General features: G+C 39.6%; 1 protein-coding gene across 3 annotated transcripts in view; it reads right to left on the bottom strand.

The window, feature by feature from the left end:
• xpo5 (exportin 5) overlaps positions 1–20285 on the bottom strand; it is an 85122-nt gene that overhangs the window by 21891 nt on the left and 42946 nt on the right. For 2 of the 3 annotated variants that reach the window (XM_078405030.1, XM_078405032.1), the window contains 11 exons: positions 17206–17289; positions 16779–16904; positions 14728–14818; positions 14325–14453; positions 13423–13538; positions 11711–11866; positions 7783–7823; positions 7596–7695; positions 5639–5838; positions 5442–5541; positions 4040–4221 (listed from right to left, as the gene is read on the bottom strand). In XM_078405030.1, coding sequence (XP_078261156.1) covers positions 4040–4221; positions 5442–5541; positions 5639–5838; positions 7596–7695; positions 7783–7823; positions 11711–11866; positions 13423–13538; positions 14325–14453; positions 14728–14818; positions 16779–16904; positions 17206–17289 — 1325 coding nt within the window. Of the gene's footprint in view, positions 1–4039; positions 4222–5441; positions 5542–5638; positions 5839–7595; positions 7696–7781; positions 7824–11710; positions 11867–13422; positions 13539–14324; positions 14454–14727; positions 14819–16778; positions 16905–17205; positions 17290–20285 lie in introns of all 3 variants that reach the window. The other variant, XM_078405031.1, reaches the window with a different exon arrangement.

The following is a 20285-nucleotide window of genomic DNA, read 5'->3' as shown; positions in this document are numbered from 1 at the left end:
CCCACAATTCACGTAATTTCATCAAAAATCCCTTCATTCCTTTCTTGTGTACTTAACAATTCCCCACATATATATATATTTTTTTAATCAACCATGCTAATTATTGGGTAGAATATTTTGTATTGTCACTTTGATATTGAAATTCCTAACTAAATTCTGGAGTCCAATAGTGACCTTAGATTTGCATCTGTACTTTTCACATAGTCCAAAAGATGAAATCTCCGAATCTATCCTCCCAGACCCCTTCATAATTGTAAACGGTACAGATTTATTATTAGTCAATTCCATTGCAGATCAGATGCCTTAAATTAAACAAGTGAAGTTAGAAATAAACATTTTTTTATATTTCAAAAGCAGTATGACCAATTCCTTTCAGTGCCAGCTTTCAATGTGGGGCTCACGGCAGGGCATCACATGAAAAATCAAAGTACAGTTTCACTGAACATGAAGTACACGTGGGAAAAAAACCTACTGGAATCAGGGGAACACCATTGACAAAACTTACGTCTAGAAGAGGAGCTCCAGGAGCTACACACAAGAGATCAATGCTTCAGATATGAAGGATATAGAAAGGCACTGCTTGTACAACAATGCAATCTCATGGCAAACATCATCTTTCTAATCTCTAGGAGAATTTCCTGCTTTACTTAAAGCTGCAACTCCAGATGTCAAAACAAAAACGCCTTCAATACTTTCCCTCCTCACATTGAATCCAGCATTTAGTACACATCATTCAACTCAATTAAAATTTGGCCCAGGCAATTCTTCAAGATACATGCTAAAAATGGCTAGTTTAACCACAATAAATGGAATGGCAAAAAGCAAGATGAAGCGTTGGGGATGGAAGGGCAGGGAAAGCACTTTGGAAGGCACTCCCTTGATATATAACAAAGCACCAATTATTGCCACGTCACCATTATCAAGTAAATATCCCTGGAAATGCACTGGCGATCAAGAAAGGAAGGATTAACATTTGGACTAGGATTGCCATGATTGAGAATTTGAACACTTCCTTGTCTGCACTGGTTCTTCCAGCCCATCACAAATCTATAAAAAGATCTGATATCCAAATTGACATTTTTAAACAAGTTAACTTCAAGCAGTAAAGGCCATTCAGGCTATCATTATTAGTGGGGGGAAACCTCTGTTGATCAAAATTCTTAACAAATTAAGAAATCTTTACTGGGGGGATGAAAATATTGGTTAATTAATGTCACTCATTGCAGACTTGTCAAAAGCACATTCTGTCCAATAAACTTGAAAAATCCTTCAATGAAATAAGAGGTAGACAGCAAACAACACATGGAACGCCAAAAAGTGACAAAATTGCTGTAAACAATATTAATGAATATGGATTAAGAGAATGATGCCAGAACAGCCATAGAATTAGGAAACATGAGTGAATAACATTTGTCTTTTTAGACTGAAGTGTCGAATTGGGTCACTTCTATATTTTAGCTTGCATTAATGACATGGATGGCTCTCCAGGACACAATTTCAAAGTCTGTAAATATATAAGCAGTGAGGACAGAGGCAGACTTCAATAAGTCAGACTGGTGAAATGCGTCGACACATCATTGCTGAAATTTAATGCACAACAGTATTAGTGATACATTTTGAACTGATAAAAAATTTAAATTGTCCATTTTTTACAGAGGCAGGAACAGACACCTAGCTCACAAATTTCAGGAGGGGAATTAAGGAAACTGGAAAGATTCTCACTGGAACATAAAGTTGAGATTTAATATGCATTTAAGATTAAGGAAGCAAATAAATAAAAATTGTTTATGGAGCAGAGATTTGGTAACCAGAATATGTGAGCAGAGAACAATTAATGAACCATGGGTAGATATTTGCTTTTAAAAATATATATATACCACTGTCATGCAATGCCCAAAAACTGGTGGAAGCAAATTCAATAATATATTTCAAAAGAAATTAAAGGAATTCTGATAAAAGAAAGGATTTGCAGACTTGAGGCACAACCATTATTAAATGGATAGCTTTTTCCAATTTCATATTCAAAAATATATTTGATCACTACTTTAAATCTTATCTTTCCAAACATTTATGCCAATAAAGCGACTTGGGTGTCTCCAGGAAAACGTAGCCATTAGCTGTTGGTGACATTTAGTGGGAAGAAGCAATCCAACTCTGCAAAACAGTAAATGGCTGAATTTAAATGGAAATATTCACAAAATGATCTTTGGTGATCCCCAGCTGTTCAACTGTCTAAAAAAGACGAATGTTCCACAGAGCAAGTTTGATATATTGACAGCCCAAGTTTTTCTCCCTGCCCTCCCTCCCCTAAATTTGGTGTGCTGTTCTTTGTTGATTCCACAGAAGTTGCTTAAAAACTTGCCCATCACTCTCATATTCAATTTGAGAGCCAAATTGATATACCGGTTAAATTAGAAACATTAAATAAATAAATGGAATGAAGATCTCATAAATAGGATTAATGAGACCTCAATTTATAAATTCATAGACTCCACAACCCAATATGGGCAGGCTTTACAACTGCTAACTTAGATCTTGGATAAAATTAAAATAGCAAAAAGGGAATAGCAGCAAATCATTGCCCACAATTTTTGAGCCATGTTTGCACAAAATCACTGGACGAGCAACAATGTGGATAAAATGTCAGGCTGAATGGCCTGTTTCTGAGCTAGTTTACTTTATGATGACTAATGTTAAAACCACCAACTGCAAAAATATGCTTTATAAAATAGGTTAAGTTAAATCTTTCCATCATTTTAAGAGTCCAGGTTTTCTAATTGTTTTGACAAACAATTATAGAATTTTTTTTAAGTGAAATTGAGAAGCATAAACAAAACTGGCTGCTGAAAAAGGTCAAAATATTTAGTAATTGTTTTATAGTCCAAACAAAAAAGGTTCAAGACTGCACATGAACACTCAGTTATTTTCAGAGAATATAGACAATAGGTGCAGGAGTAGGCCATTCGGCCCTTTGAGCCAGCACCACCATTCAATGTGATCATGGCTGATCATTCTCAATCAGTACCCCGTTCCTGCCTTCTCCCCATACCCCCTGACTCCGCTATCCTTAAGAGCTCTATTTAGCTCTCTCATGAAAGCATTCAGAGAACTGGCCTCCATTGCCTTCTGAGGCAGAGAATTCCACAGATTTACAACTCTGACTGAAAAAGTTTTTCCTCATCTCTGTTCTAAATGGCCTACCCCTTATTCTTAAACTGTGAATGGTCTCAGGGCTGAACTTGAACCTGAACTTGTTCCTAAACTTGAATTTCAAAGCAAACTTGGGCAAGTCTTGCATAAAAGATTTAACAATGTGTGCATTAACAATGAATATATTATGCCAGGAATTTAATTCTACTCTGGTTAATTCTATTCTGGTTAATCGTGAATATCTGCTCAACAGGAAAATATATTGAGGCAAGTGACCATACAATGCATTGAACAAAATGCATCAAGAAGACGTTCTAAAAAAAACAATAAACATAACACTTTCCAACATTCATATTTTAAAATTAAATTACTTCGATGTAATGGGAATAGTTGCTGTGGTGGAAAGCCAGTCTCAATATTACATCGAATCCTCCTAAAAAATCTGCATAGCCAGTAGGATTTTGCTCCAACCGATACTTTCGTCGTCAAATCTAAAAGAACCAACATTATTGAGTACATACCTGAATTTACTTCTTAATGCAAAAATAAAACATTGCAAAAAAATTCAAGTTAAGCAAGATGACTACTTTTGAATTGGGACAAATTCCAAGTTTAGAGGTTTCTAGTGATTTAGGCAATGCAAAACAAATCACACTGTCTAAATTATTACTCATCTTCCTTACCCTGATGCAATACAAAAGGTTTTAAGCAACAACATCCAAGCTCAAATGAAGGATTCTGTGCAAGTGCACTATGCAGGCAGGCTGATAAGTGCACTTGTCATGATATTCATTTTTCACTGATTCAAGACCATTTTCCTGGCCTAAATCCAGTGTTTTGTGGAATGGCTTTGGTTTACGTGTTGCTACTCTTGGCCAACTTGATTCACCTTATCAGGGCGAGCAGGTTGTCAAGAAGTTTGATGACATGCTCAGTGCAGGCGTTGCGGTAGATCGGAGCCCCGCTGGGTGTGAATCCAACCACGAACCCTCCGGCCTTTGCCTCCTCCAGGTCACTAGGCCAGCGAGCCCGCTTCACAACTCCAAGTATGGTGTAAACACACAAGCTGATCTGTCAAAATAAGGTAAAAAGCAGAGATGAAAACTCTGGCAAAGTTGCATTGACCTTCATCAGTGGTACCTGCGGCTCAATACCTCCAGGTTACTGTTGTGCCAAACCCTGATTGCAACTAATTGTATTGCAAGAGGTAGGAACAGCGGGCTTCGATCTGGAATATTGTGCGTTGAAAACGCTGGCAACGTGCATGGAAGAGCAAGGAATTTCAAAAGGAAGGATTGCAGTGCACACAGGTGCTCTGCAAAATTTTATATTTCCATGTCAAACACGCATCTTTTAATTGAGTCAAAACAGCAGATTCACAAATTAAATCTAAGTGCAGACTAAATCTTCTGCTTTTACCAGTAAACAAAACTGCAAAATCTTTTCTACAAACAATATAAAATCAAATGAACAAATCAAACTTGACCTCTTTACAACAATACATGACATGACCTAACCTCTTGGGCCATTAACAACATTAGAACAAGTTCAGAAGGAAGTCTCTCGCTTCCAAACACTTCCATCCCAAAACACACAACAATGGCAACTCTAGCCAATAATATCTGAAGTGAACACAACCACGACAAACTACACCTCTAGGTCTTAATACATTTCTGAATCTACTCCACAACTCCCAACAGAACATATTTTGTCCACCATAATGAAACTCCGCCACAAACAAATGAAATGATTTTCAAAACACTAGCCTCCAATGGCACCAGATAAATAATAAACAACCATTCGGTCTGAATCCATACCCCGCTACAAGTCACCCTACCAAAATCCATTCCAAACGTCTTGGTAATTCAAAAGGTATTTCATCATCTTTTTTATCACATCTCTCCCCACCCAACTTTAAGAAAAAACACCTTACAGTTCTTGATTTTTTTTTTTGTAATATTTTGTTGAGAAAGTGGTAGAAGTCTTCATCATGGACAGTGAACAGCAGGCCTTGATATGTTCCATGACCATCTCTTAAGATGATTCCTTTGTTATATGGTTTCTAAATTTAGGATTGAATAGAAGATAATTTCTGATAAAATTATCCAAAGCATTTACACATGTTAGCAGGATAGAGGTTAGTGGAGTCTTAAAACTAAAATGGTTCTCCAGTAGTCCCAAGATCGATTGCTGTCAGTTCGAAGATGCCAAATGAAGTATTTTCCTGAGGTAATGCACACGAGCATATCTGCAATTCCTTTGAAATAGTTTAACCAAAGATATGCACGTACCCGAGATCGATTGATGCCTGCTGGATCTTCTCGAATTGGATCGTCTGGAGTGACATCTGCGCCAATGTATGAAAGAAACATCGCTGGATCTGACAGCACACTATAACACAAAGTCTTCCTTAGTGTGTTACACAAAAACAAGGCAACCACTTCAAAAGTCATACAGTTCATTGGTAAAAAAATAATCAAAGATATACCTGTGCATCTCCTCAGACAACCAAAGGTTGGTGACAGGTGCCATAAGCTCCTCCAGGAAAGCTTTCTGTCTTGCATATTCCTTGAACTGATTGCTCAGGAGAACAAGAGATTCCATTAAAGCACATTTCTCCAACTGTGTCAGTTGCCTTTCATCTTGCTGCAGACGTTTGACATGGGCGTAGAACATTTCAAAGACTGGCTAAATATAAACAGATTTAGATACAATTTTTACAATCCAGCTGATAAAGAATAAATCCTACTCAAAGAACAAAAATTGTATTTCAAATACACATTCACTTCATTTGTTTCAGTGCAGTCTAAGAAGATTTACTGTGACACAGGAGACTACCATTCAACCCATCAAGTCTGTGCCAGCCCCCCAGCAGAGCAATCATTGGTTCCATTTCCCCCCCACCACTCCCACAGCTCATTTTCTCTCATCTGACCTTCAACTCCCCATTGATTCTTCTGAGTTACCTCCATGTACTGTTCCATGTTCATAGGGCAATTTTACAATAATCAATTAACCTATCAGCATGCCTTTATGACATGCAAGGAAAACAGAGCACTTGGAAGGAATCCATTTGGTCAGACAGAATGCGAACACTGCACTGCCAATTCTGTGGAGTTTCGAACACGTCAGAATTTGACGTAGGTCACTGTGAGGCAAACAACAGAAAATGCTAGAAAATCCCAGGTAAGGCAACATTTGGAGAAAGATAAGTAACCTTTTGTCAGATCTGGGAAGAGATAAAAATTTAATTTTCGGTCAGAGAGTAGATAGGGTTGGGATGTGTAAATCTATCCAATGTGCTGTTAATGGCAAGGCCGTGGGTCTTGCCCAGCAGGCCAGACTTATACAAGCAGGATAAGAAAAGCAGAGTCAACATGATATAAACAGAAAATAGAAAGCAGTGGTAAAATTCAGTAAGACAGAAAGCATCGGAGGAAAAAAACAGAATTAACATTTCAAACCCTTCATCAGAACTGAAAACAACAGTTAGTCGGTAGCAGCAAAAGTGGGGACAGTAAAGGTGGAACAAAGGGAATCTCTCTCTGATACAGTGCAGCTGGTGGAATCAGCTTAACCTACTGCAGCTGTGTAATTTGTTGCTAATATGGTTCTGGCATGCACAGCAGAACCTGCACACCAGGACATGCACAGCAGGCCAAACTATACACAAGAGGAAACGAATAAAGGATGGTAGGCACTAATGGTTCTTTCAGAGATAGGAAGGAGGAACATGTTATCTAAAGTTGGAGAATGCAACGGTCCTGTAGGCAGCAATATTCCTGGAACGAAGGAGAGTTATTGTTCTTTGAGTTTGCATTCGATGACATTGTAACAGTGCAGATTAAGATTAGTTTATTGTCATAAAGTAAACAGTATACATACAGTAATTAATAGAACAATAAAACAAGTACAAAACAGCAGAATGGTACAAGATTGTTGTGCAAAATAATATTACAGTTATAGAATAATCAAATGAGGTAGAGTTAAGAGTAAAAGGTAGCACCTCCAGGAAGAGAAAATGAAGGAGGTGATTAGATCAGTAGTTTTATAGCAGTAAAGAAGATGCCATTCTCAAGTCCAGACATCCAGGCTCCTGTATCTTCTCCCAGACGGTGGAAGTAAAGAAAGGGGAATGCAAAGGATATGCAACAAAACACTAAACATGACTACTTTCATTTACATGACATTGCTGTGTCCCAAACATTATGGTGCTCTGAAATGGAGGGGGGATTATGTATAAACACTGCTGTAATTTCTACATGGTGAAACCAAAATGTATAAAAATGGCCTTTATTAAAAACTGACAATGTGCACTTTAACCACATTTGATTTTTTTCTATAACAAATCTCAAATTGTGGAGTACAGAGGCAAATAAATAAATGATGGGTCTTTGTCCCAAACATTATGGAAGCCATTGTAACAACAACCTTTTGACACTTACCATAATCAGCTCTGGGTGATCTCTGCACATCTTGAGTATAGATGAACAAGCGTGGCGGCGAACATTTTTCACCGCTCTAGTCCTTGGCGCCTGTAACCCCAATAAATGCACACTATAAGTATAGACCTGCTTGCAAATGATTAATGAACAATTTTTCTCTGCTTTTAGCAGGGGAAGTTGTCTTACCTGGCTTTCCTCAACCACTTCAAACGTAGCAGATGCAAAGAGCTGCAAGTATTAAAAAAAGACAATTTTAGTACAAATACACCACCGCAGCTCTGGCATCCTTGATTCCAGATTCTTGCCGGATTATCAGTTTTGCTGGACCAACAGAGGTCACGTAATAAGAATTCAACAATCTTCCTCCTTGGGTCGGCACGGTGACTCAGCAGTAGAGTTGCTGCCTTACAGTGCCAGAGACCCAGGTTCGATTTGTACGGAGTTTGTAGGTTCTTCCTATGACCTCGTTGGTTTTCTCCAAGTGAATATGGTGTGGTTTTTCAATTCAACAGATAATAGAGCCAGAGTCATAGAGTGATACAGTGTGGAAAAAAGCCCTTCGGCCCAACTTCCCCACACAGGCCAACATGTCCCAGCTACAGTAGTCTCACTTGCCTGAGTTTGGGCCATATCCCTCCAAATTTGTCCTATCCATGTACCTGTCTAAGTGCTTCTTAAATGTTGGGATGGTCCCAGCCTCAACTACCTCATCCTACACCTCAGATTCCTATTAAAACTTTTCCCCTTCACCTTGAACCTATGTCCTCTGGTCCTCAATTCCTCTATTCTGGGCAAGAGATTCTGTGCATCTACCCAATCTATTCCTCTCATGATTTTATACACCTCTATAAAATCACTCCTTATCCTCCTGTGCTCCAAGGAACAGAGACCTAGCCTACTCAACCTCTCCCTACAGCTCACACCCTCTGGTCCTGGCAACATCCTTATAAATCTTTCAACCCTTTCAAGCTTGACAATATCTTTCCTATAACATGGTACCCAGAACTGAATACAATACTTTAAATGCGGTCTCACCAATGTCTAATACAACTGCAACATGACCTCTCAACTTCTATACTCAATACTCTGACTGATGATGGCCAATGTGCCAAAAGCCTTTTAGAAAGTTTAAAGTTCTAAACTTTGTTCAGTCATCCATTCCCACCCAACCCACTTGCTTCCCAGGTACATTCCTCTGCAACCACAGGTACTGTTATACTAGTCCCTCCCTACACCACCTCTCATCTTCAATCTAGGAAACCCTGCAGCCCTTCCAAATACAACAGAGGCTTACTTGCACCACATCCAACCTTGTCCATTGCATTTGGTGCTCCCAGTGTGGCCTCCTCTACATTGGCAAGACTAAGCATTGACCATGCAACCGTTTCGCCAAACACTTACATTGTCTTCCATGGCCTGCTGAGCTCCTTAGCTGTGAATCATTTTGATTCCCCTTCCCATTTCCACACCAATCTTTCTGTCTTTGATCTCCGCCATTGCCAGACCGATGCCACACACAAACTAGAACACCTCATATTCCACGGGTAGCATACAACCCAATGGTATAAACATTAAAATGTGCCTATATCAAGAAATTCCCTCCATCACTTCCCCATCTAACTATGGCACACATATATTTTTTCCCACCATCTTCATCGCCTTACTCCTTTCCTTTCCTCCATATGCTCATTTCCCAATCCTACCAAGCCCCAAGTCCATTTCCCTTAATTCCTTCCATCTTTCTCTTCTACCGTTCCCCTGCCACCCACATCCCTCACTCTGGCCTTACATTTCACTCCACTTCTTTCCTTATTATATCCTTTATCTTCTTTTCACCTCAAGCCTTTGTTCCTAACTCCACCCATCTACCGAACATTCCCCCCTCACCTGTATCCACATATCACTTGCCAGACTTTGCTCCACCGAACTTCTCCTTTCCTGAGCTGAAACATTGCCTGTCCATTCCCTTTACAATTGCCACCTGACCCGTTGAGTTCCTCCAGCACTTAGTTTTTGGTTCAAGGGTTTGAAATGCACTTCACCCTCAGAAATAGTTTCACCAAATCTGTGCAATACGGTCAACATCCTTCCTTATCCACCCTATCACGACACTCAAGAATCTCTCATATTTTGTTCAAGTTCCCCTCACAAACTTGCATAACTAGCATTAGTTCATCCACCAAGATACCAAAATGCCTCTACATCTTCAGTGTCTCATAATTTAGACGATATGCACCTTTTTCATTTTTTCTTCCACATTTCTATTATATACCCCATTTTCCAGATCTTTGCCCATTCACTTAACTATCTCTTTCTCCCTTTATATTCCCCTTATGTTCTCACCAACATCAGACACAAACAACATTCCCCTCTGTGTCAGGCTTCTGAAAAGTCCTTCCACATTGGTAATTCACCTCTACCCAATGTGGACATTGGACTTTGCCTGTGGATTCTGATGTGCTGCTATGCTGAGAACTATATCCGGCACTCTGTAGCTTCCCCTTTGCTCCATCTATTATATTGGAGTGACTTGATCGTATTTGTATAATCAGATTGTACATCACATTTGTTTGGATAGCATGCAAAAACAAAGCTTTTCACTGCACCTCAGTAAACCTGACAGTCGGGAACCTAAACATTTTAGTGCAAAAAATATGTCTTCATTTACATCGTCATTTAGATAAAAAATGAAACATTGAGAACCATGCAGCAATTCCTCTGGCTCATCATTCGTTAAACCTTGCCAACAAGAAAAAAACATTGATGCCAACTGTTTGCCAGAGAAACATCTCTACACTAATTAGTAACCTCATGCACCACAAGCTTTAATTTTCTGCAATAACCTTTGATGCTGTACCGTCAAATGCCTTCCAGAAATCCAAGTATAGAACAACCACAGGTTAACCATTATACAAAGTACTTGATAGCTCTTCAAAGAACTCAATACTTGAGCAATTTATTGATTTCTCCATTCACAAGAGCTTGCTGACTTTGCATGATTATCTTGAAATTGTCCAAATACCCTGCAACAATGTCTTTAAATAACAGCTTCTAAAATTTTCCATATGGTAAGTCAGCTGTCCTGTTTGTTTCTAACTCCCCTTTTTGAATAAAATTACATTCCTCAAATCTAGGGAATGTTGGAAAATTAAAACCAATGCATCGACAATCTCACCAGTATTTGGTTTAAGATCTTAGGACAAAGTCTATCAGCACTAGTCAGCCCACAACACCAATAATTTGCTTGCATCACTCCCCTGGTGATGCCAATTTTCCCTCGGGTTGTTCCCTCGTTCCCAATTCCCCTGTTATAGCAATGTGATGGTAATTGTAGCCTTTGCAATGAAGACTGGTGCAAAATACCCATTTAATTGTTTGGCCATTTCTTTGTTTTCATTGATAATTAATTCTAATGCTGTCAAATGATAGGAATCCACATGCATTCATCAAAATATCAGATGCAATTCAGGTTTCAATTATTTTTTTAGAACAAGAACAAAAGATAAAATGCCTTACTCATTCTCCATTCAGTAGCATAACCAATGTTCAATTACTCTTGCTACTTCTCCAACTTTCAATTTCATCAGTGCAAACAATTGACACAGTGGTGCTGCTGTTAGAGCTGCAACCTCAGTGCCAAATCGATCCCGAGCTCGGGTACTGTCTGTGGAGTTTGTACATTTTATCCTTGAGGACATTTTATTCCTCCCACATATCAAAGCAATGTGGGTTTGTGGATTAATTGGCTTCTGTAAATTGCCCCAATTATAAGCAGTGGATGAGAAAGTGGGATAACATAGATCTAGTTTGAACGGGTGATAAATGGTTAACTTAGACTTGGTGTGCTTCCTTGCTGTAACTTTCAATCAATTTAAATCAGTTACCAGCTCCTCATTTCGCTTTGTTAATAGAATAAAACCACTTTTATTCTGCCAAACAGGTCATTGCGTTTCATTAAGATGTTTCAATGAACAAAGAACAGTGTTGAATTGCCTTTTGGGCAAACTGCATTTCAATTGTCAACTTTCATACCATACATACTGTTCATACATTTTATTCATTCATACTGTTTGGTTTTCTAACTATTTTAGATTGAAATGGATGAGCAAAAATACCTTTTCAAGAACTTGTGGCAGAACTGTGGCATTGTGGAGAAGGAAGGGAGAAAGTGTGGACACAGCTGTCAGGATGCAAGACAGGATGAGGGGATCATGGGTTTGATAACTTAAAACAGCTTTCAGAAGTTCAATCCCATTTGCAACTGGAAGGTGCTGTAAAAACAAACAAAAAAGTTCAATGACCTTATGTCATACATATCAAGCATAACAGGTTGATTTGAGAGTTTATTACATTTCAGTGCAACACTGAGAATCCAGACCATTTCCTTTAAGAATCTGGATTGTACTGACTTTGTTCAAGAGATGTTTAGATGGGCATGATGATATGCAGGGAATGAAGGGATATGGATCATGTGCATGCTGAAGAGATTAACTTGGTATCATGTACAGCATAGACATGAAGGACCTGTTATTGTGCTGTATTGTACTATGTTTGCTCCCACAAATAATTGCCCCAATTGAGCTTTAAAAATGTAAACATTTCCTAATTTACTATCATCATGTGATATACCCACTACTTATTGTAAAAATGGTGTACAAGTTGTGATCATCGGAGTGTTTCATCACAGAAGAATGAACAAAGATGAAGATGGCTTAAATCAATCACTTTAACTGGATCGTGGACACAGGTAGCAACTATGCGAGCGATTGCATTTTCCAATAAAGAGTTTGTGTAAAGCTCCATATACCTTTCTCAACAATTGTCAAAACTATGGCTCTAATACAAGGACAAATTCAGCAGAACAAAATCTGATTTCTTAGCATTTTTGCAAATTGGTGAAATCAAGTCAGGGAGTCTTGTATATCGATGCAACATCCACACTTTTGATGAATAAAGTTAGACATGGTGGAATTACACATTTACATTTCAAAATATTGCTTCTCAATGCCTCAATTATATTTGTTCATATTTTATCACATTATACTTGAAATAATCAAATTAAAATATAGCAAAATTCATTATTGATGGGATAAATAAGGCTTCAAAATGTTCAGAGGTCATCCAAATGCATTTTACGTGCAATAAAAGATTGAGACACCAAAAGGGAGAGGGGAAGGGGAACAGAATCAACATATTTTGACAACAAATTTAGACATTTCAGATATTTAGGAAAATATATTCCATCACTAAAAAGGCTGCCTTGTTTCCTTCCATCCTACCTTGTCCTCAATTCATACACACGACCAATAATATCTGGGAAGGATACAAAATAGTGCTGGCAACCCAGGATAGAAGGGAAGAGAGAGAAAGTGCGAATTTCAAATAATGAGAGATTATCTGATTGAAATGTAAACCATTTCCCCCTACTTGGACCAAGGGTCACACTCTGTATAAGAGGCCAGCCATGAGGAAATGAAAATTCTTCATTCATAAGATTGTGAACCTTCACAATCTCTGCTAGATAAGGCAGTGAATACTCAGTCCTTGAATGATCAGAAGCACATTTTTTTCAGGGAGGCACCAAAATAATCAAATGACGTGGGGAGAGGAAGAGTAGTCACTGTAGGAATTTAACCATACTCAATCAACAGTGGAGTCGGCTTAAGCCACCTTTGGCTTAGAGCTATCATTTCTCAGGTTATTATATTTGACGTCAATGATGTCTGCCACCATTTCGGAGAAAGGTTTTGCTCGCCTGGCCACTGGCTGGCATTTGGATCAGGAGCCTAATGAAAATCTGTTTTCTTTCTTCATCGTTTACACAAACCTCAGGTTCCATTGTTCGGAAAAGCTGGCTCATCACACTCTCCATGAAGAAGGTCAATGCATCCCATTGCACAAAAGATGGTGAAAATATCGAACAGAGTCCTTTGCCAGTCTTAGCTGCAAAAAACAAAAGATAAAACATAATATTACCAGAGTTGCCCATGAATTGATCTACAAATCCGAAATATATACCAGGATATAAAAATCCACACCATTATGGCAGTAGGTAAATAAAGCAAGATTTTAATGGTAATCATTTTCAGGATCCGAAGGTCACTGACTAGACCAGCATCAGTCTGAAAAAGGGTCTCGACCCGAACCATCACCCATTCCTTCTCTCCAGCATTGCTGCCTGACCCGCTGAGTTACTCCAGAAAGGGAGGAGGGAGGGAGAGGGAGAGGGGAAGGGAGGGGGAGGGAAAGGGAGGGGGAGGGAAAGGTGACGGGGAAGAGGGGTGATGGGTAGGAGAGGGGTGATGGGTAGGAGAGGGGTGATGGGTAGGAGAGGGGTGATGGGTAGGAGAGGGGTGATGGGTAGGAGAGGGGTGATGGGTAGGAGAGGGGTGATGGGTAGGAGAGGGGTGATGGGTAGGAGAGGGGTGATGGGTAGGAGAGGGGTGATGGGTAGGAGAGGGGTGATGGGTAGGAGAGGGGTGATGGGTAGGAGAGGGGAGGAGGGGGTGCTGCACCAATGCAGGAGAGGTTTGGAACCAACGGGTCCCCTTGGTCTAGTTTCATTTAAAGCTGAACAAGGTAGATCTTTTTATTAGTACATAAAATTAACGATAAACACACACCAAATCATTCTTAGCACCAATTTATAATTTCTAATTACTCCCAGTTATTTCCAGTAATCACAACAATAAAAAATCCAAAAGAGAAACAATGCTTAAGTCAGCTTACACATGGTTGGACCAACATCAATGATTGCAGTAAGCTGATATTGTAGTGCCTCTGAAGCCATGTTGAATCCAGTCATTGGTGCAAGACGGCAAGAGAGCCGGATGGTTTCTCCTTGTTGAGCCCTGAATGCTGGAAAACACAAGTCACTCCACATAAACATTTCTATCTCTATTAAATCAAAACTGCTTCAATTGGCTAGCTGGACCAAAGGCTCATGCTCTGTGTGCATGCAAAGCAAATTGACAAATACCAATACGATAATCAAATCTCATTCTTAGAGGCAAATTGGCAATTCCGTTGTACACCAAGGTAGAAAGGATTTGTGGAAAATATTCAATAACAACCAGTTTAGTAAGAAAACAGGAATCCCATAATGATTTTGTTAAAAGGTATTACTACTTACAATTGAAAAATGCATTGAAATCCTCATCATTGTCAAAATCTACACGGGAATATTCACAGCTTGGGCTGTCACTCTTGGAAGGAAAACCAACCTAATTAAAAGACAGGATAAATGTAAAGAAGTGCTACATACAATTTCTTCCACTGAATTCCCACACAAATTTTGATGGAATTGAAACAAAAAACTGAAAATTCAGACAAGCCCTTTATTGGTAATTATTTGGTAAACTACAGCCAACCAGAAATTGACATATGATAATAATTTTAGTTCAATCACAAAGGCCCTTCAAGATTCCCAGCAATGCTCTGACAGGGAGCATAATAGTATTACAGATCTATTTTTCAGTTTGGTATGGGAATTCCATGCTTCTGATTGGCATGTAAAAGCTTGTGAATGGAAGATTCAACTTGAAATAACCCTTGAAGGTATGAAATAATCCACACCATAAATAATCCATAATATCTTCCATACCCAATATAAAACATTGCAACCAAAATTTAATTTTGTACTAGAAACATAGAAAATAGGTGCGGGAGGAGGCCATTCGGCCCTTCAAGCCAGCACCGCCATTCATTGTGATCATGGCTGATCATCCACAATCAGTAACCCATGCCTGCCTTGTCCCCATATCGCTTGATTCCACTAGTCCCTAGAGCTCTATCTAACTCTCTCTTAAATCCATCCAGTGATTTGGCCTCCACTGCTCTCTGTGGCAGAGAATTCCACAAATTCACAACTCTCTGGGTGAAAAAGTTCCTTCTCACCTCAGCTTTAAATGGCCTCCCCTTTATTCCAAGACTGTGGTCCCTGGTTCTGGACACCCCCAACTTTGGGAACATTTTTCCTGTATCTAGCTTGTTCGGTCCTTTTATAATTTTATATGTCTCTATAAGATCTCCTCTCATCCGTCTAAACTTCAGTGAATACAAGCCTAGTCTTTTCAATCTCTGTGTTAAATTCCAATATCTGACACTGTGCAACAGAAAATGTAACTTTAATATTTTGTTTGCTCTCAGGCAATGGTCCATCTCCATCTTGTGCTTGCTTCATGATGCAAACAATCTACGGTCCTAATCAACAGAGTCTGTGCGAGGACAGGCTGGTCTCAAGTAAGGCTGAGTTATAAGAACAGAAGGAAATAGAAGATAGAGTAAGTTACTGACCTGAATCTACACTGACCCGATGTCAGAACCTGGATCAACACAGTAACCTATATCAAACTGTGATATGGAGAGTTGCTTGCATTTGTCCATATTCCAAGGCAAAGTTCAAAAATCATTATCAATTTGTTCACTGAAGCACACAATGGCACGAGTCAGCTCCACAGGACAAGTCACTTAGTTTGCATATCTGACATCAGTGTCCTGCAATAGACTAGTGTCCACTTTGGTATGCTGAACTCTGTCGTGGTAAGAGATTAGCAAGTGAACAGACAAAAAGATTCAAAGTTCAAGGTCTCCATGAAATAAAATGTTCACTCACTGACTTGTGCATGCCTGTGCAGGTACTATCGTGGCGTTTAGCAGGTACTATTATAACTTTAAGAAACATTTAGACAGCTATATGGATAGGGTAGCTTTAGAGGGATATGGGCCAAATGCAGGCAGGTGAGACGATTGTAAATGGGGCATGGCGGTTGGCATGGTCAAGTTGGGCCATGGGGATTGTTTCCAAGCTGTATGACTATGATTGCTCAAGTGGAGGTGGATGGAGAAAAAACATTTAAAATAGCATTCAGAACTTTTCTACATTTAGAATTTTTAGTCCACACATCAAGTACAAATGGAAGCGCAGTTTACATGGCACCACCTCACAAGCTATCCATCAGGCACCTCCTACTCCACGCATGGTAGAATCTCCAGCTCCCAGTGGCCTCATTGCTTCAGTATATTCCAAGCTCAGAGGGGGTCAGCTTACCGTCTCAAAAAACTGCCACAAATCATGTTTCTACCACCTAAGCAATAACCCCAAACAAAACAAGTATCCCCGATACAGTCAGGGGGAAGAAATCAGACCAAAAAAAAAAAGAGTTAAAGCACAACCAGGCATACCTTCAGAAGGTTCGCCATTGTTGCATGTAACAATTGTGGGATAACGTCCAGCAAAACAGGATCCTTGGAGACATGTTCATGTCTTAAAAATGAACACCAAGCTATCTGGGTGGAAGATCTTAAATACTAGACAAAAGAAAAATTGAAAATGCATGGTTAATTCTTAGGCAGCGATTTTTTCCCTCGCTTTGTCATCAAAGCCAGACAATTTATGCAAATAACTTATTCCTACTGTGCATTAACCTGGGACAAATGAATTTCACATTTTGGAGAACAAGCAAAAGGCAGATAATTAAAACTACTAGATATAAGTATCAAAAAGACTATACAGTTTGCAGTAGCTCTGCAATCATCTTTGGTCAAGAGCCACCATGCAAACTGAAGACACATTACCACAAGATATCTGTACGATACATGGAAGAATTACCTGACTGGGGTGATTAGTAAATGCCAAGAATGCTTGTAAATATTTGTTCAAATTAGGAGGTTGGCAGACATCTTTATCACTACCCTGGAAAAACAGACGGTCAGTCAATTCAAGACTGGGATACGTGTTCAAAAAACATCTTTCATTTTCTTAAGGCAAGTTATAAATTTAGCTTGCAAATAGCTGAGACCACATAATTACAAGGATTATGACATTTTAATTATTATAGCTTAACAACTGCAAATAACTCATTTGTTCCAAAACATTTCTGTTCAGTAGCTAAGCCCGACTCCATACATATATATATCTTACACTCAGTGGCATCAATTCTTACTTTTTTTTAAAAACACAAAAACATTTCAGCAATGCAAATAAATTACAACGAATTTACCTTTACCTCATTGCATTTTACATTCTCCTAAAAATAAAAATATTTATTTATTACGATTTCCCTGACAAAATAAAGCTGATTTTGCCCAGTTACAGTCCAATTCACTAAATCTCCTGTGATTAATAATTTAATAATGTATTTCAATGAAATTAAATGATCATTACCCAAAATTGTTAAATTTAATACTGAGGCCCCAGGGCTACAACTTGCCCAAACCGAAGATAATGCACCTCAAGCTTAGATGGAATGGGAGCAGGATAATTCAAGTGATTAGCAACTAGAAGCTCAAATTGTAAACTGAATAGAGGTAAACAAAATACTGAAGTAACTCAGCGGGACAGGTAGCATCTCTGGAGAGAAGGAATGGATGACATTTCGGGTCGAGACCCTTCTTCAGACTGAGAGTCAAGATGTTTTGCAAAGTAGGCATTCATTCTGAATCAATCACTGTCATTTCTTTGCATCCCTCAGTGTGCAGGAGACCACACCATGAGCTCCAAAACTGGAAGAAATGCAAGTGTATTGCCAGCACTTTTTGGTTCCTTGGATGATTGGAAGGAAAGAGGCAAATTTTGCTCTTCTTGCAGTTGCAAGGGAAGATAGACAATAGACAATAGGTGCAGGAGTAGGCCATTCAGCCCTTCGAGCCAGCACCGCCATTCAATGCGATCATGGCTGATCACTCTCAATCAGTACCCCGTTCCTGCCTTCTCCCCATACCTCCTCACTCCGCTATCCTCAAGAGCTCTATCCAGCTCTCTCTTGAAAGCATCCAACGAACTGGCCTCCACTGCCTTCTGAGGCAGAGAATTCCACACCGTCACCACTCTCTGACTGAAAAAGTTCTTCCTCATCTCCGTTCTAAATGGCCTACCCCTTATTCTTAAACTGTGGCCCCTTGTTCTGGACGCCCCCAACATTGGGAACATGTTTCCTGCCTCTAATGTGTCCAATCCCCTAATTATCTTATATGTTTCAATAAGATCCCCCCTCATCCTTCTAAATTCCAGTGTATACAAGCCCAATCGCTCCAGCCTTTCAACATACGACAGTCCCGCCATTCCGGGAATTAACCTAGTGAACCTACGCTGCACGCCCTCCATAGCAAGAATATCCTTCCTCAAATTTGGAGACCAAAACTGCACACAGTACTCCAGGTGCAGTCTCACCAGGGCCCGGTACAACTGTAGAAGGACCTATTTGCTCCTATACTCAACTCCTCTTGTTATGAAGGCCAACATTCCATTGGCTTTCTTCACTGCCTGCTGTACCTGCATGCTTCCTTTCATTGACTGATGCACTAGGACACCCAGATCTCGTTGAACTCCCCCTCCTCCTAACTTGACACCATTCAGATAATAATCTGCCTTTCTATTCTTACTTCCAAAGTGAATAACCTCACACTTATCTACATTAAACTGCATTTGCCATGTATCCGCCCACTCACACAACCTGTCCAAGTCACCCTGCAGCCTTATTGCATCTTCCTCACAATTCACACTACCCCCCAGCTTAGTATCATCTGCAAATTTGCTAATGGTACTTTTAATCCCTTTGTCTAAGTCATTAATGTATATCGTAAATAGCTGGGGTCCCAGCACCGAACCTTGCGGTACCTCACTAGTCACTGCCTGCCATTCTGAAAGGGACCCATTTATCCCCACTCTGTGCTTTCTGACTGTCAACCAATTTTCTATCCATGTCAGAACCCTACCTCCAATACCATGTGCCCTAATTTTGCCCACTAATCTCCTATGTGGGACCTTGTCGAAGGCTTTCTGAAAGTCGAGGTACACCACATCCACTGACTCTCCCCTGTCAATTTTCCTAGTTACATCCTCAAAAAATTCCAGTAGATTTGTCAAGCATGATTTCCCCTTCGTAAATCCATGCTGACTCGGAATGATCCTGTTACTGCTATCCAAATGCTCAGCAATTTCGGCTTTTATAATTGACTCCAGCATCTTCCCCACCACTGATGTCAGACTAACTGGTCTATAATTACCTGTTTTCTCTCTCCCTCCTTTCTTAAAAAGTGGGATAACATTTGCTATCCTCCAATCCACAGGAACTGATCCTGAATCTATAGAACATTGAAAAATGATCTCCAATGCTTCCACTATTTCTAGAGCCACCTCCTTAAGTACCCTGGGATGCAGACCATCAGGCCCTGGGGATTTATCAGCCTTCAGTCCCATCAGTCTACCAAAAACCATTTCCTGCCTAATGTGGATTTCCTTCAGTTCCTCCATCACCCTAGGTTCTCCGGCCCCTAGAACATTTGGGAGATTGTGTGTATCTTCCTCAGTGAAGACAGATCCAAAGTAACGGTTTAACTCGTCTGCCATTTCTTTGTTCCCCATAATAAATTCCCCTGCTTCTGCCTTCAAGGGACCCACATTTGCCTTGACTATTTTTTTCCTCTTCACGTACCTAAAAAAACTTTTGCTATCCTCCTTTATATTATTGGCTAGTTTACCCTCGTACCTCATCTTTTCTCCCCGTATTGCCTTTTTAGTTAACTTTTGTTGCTCTTTAAAAGAGTCCCAATCCTCTGTCTTCCCACTCTTCTTTGCTATGTTATACTTCCTCTCCTTAATTTTTATGCTGTCCCTGACTTCCCTTGTCAGCCACAGGTGTCTCTTACTCCCCTTAGAGTCTTTCCACCTCTTTGGAATAAATTGATCCT

Source organism: Rhinoraja longicauda, chromosome 9 (genome assembly GCF_053455715.1).
Source record: "Rhinoraja longicauda isolate Sanriku21f chromosome 9, sRhiLon1.1, whole genome shotgun sequence".
In the NCBI taxonomy this organism is placed as follows: Eukaryota; Metazoa; Chordata; class Chondrichthyes; order Rajiformes; family Arhynchobatidae; genus Rhinoraja; species Rhinoraja longicauda.
The sequence above is the reverse complement of the archived record's forward strand: the minus strand, read 5'-3'. Positions and strand labels throughout refer to the sequence as shown.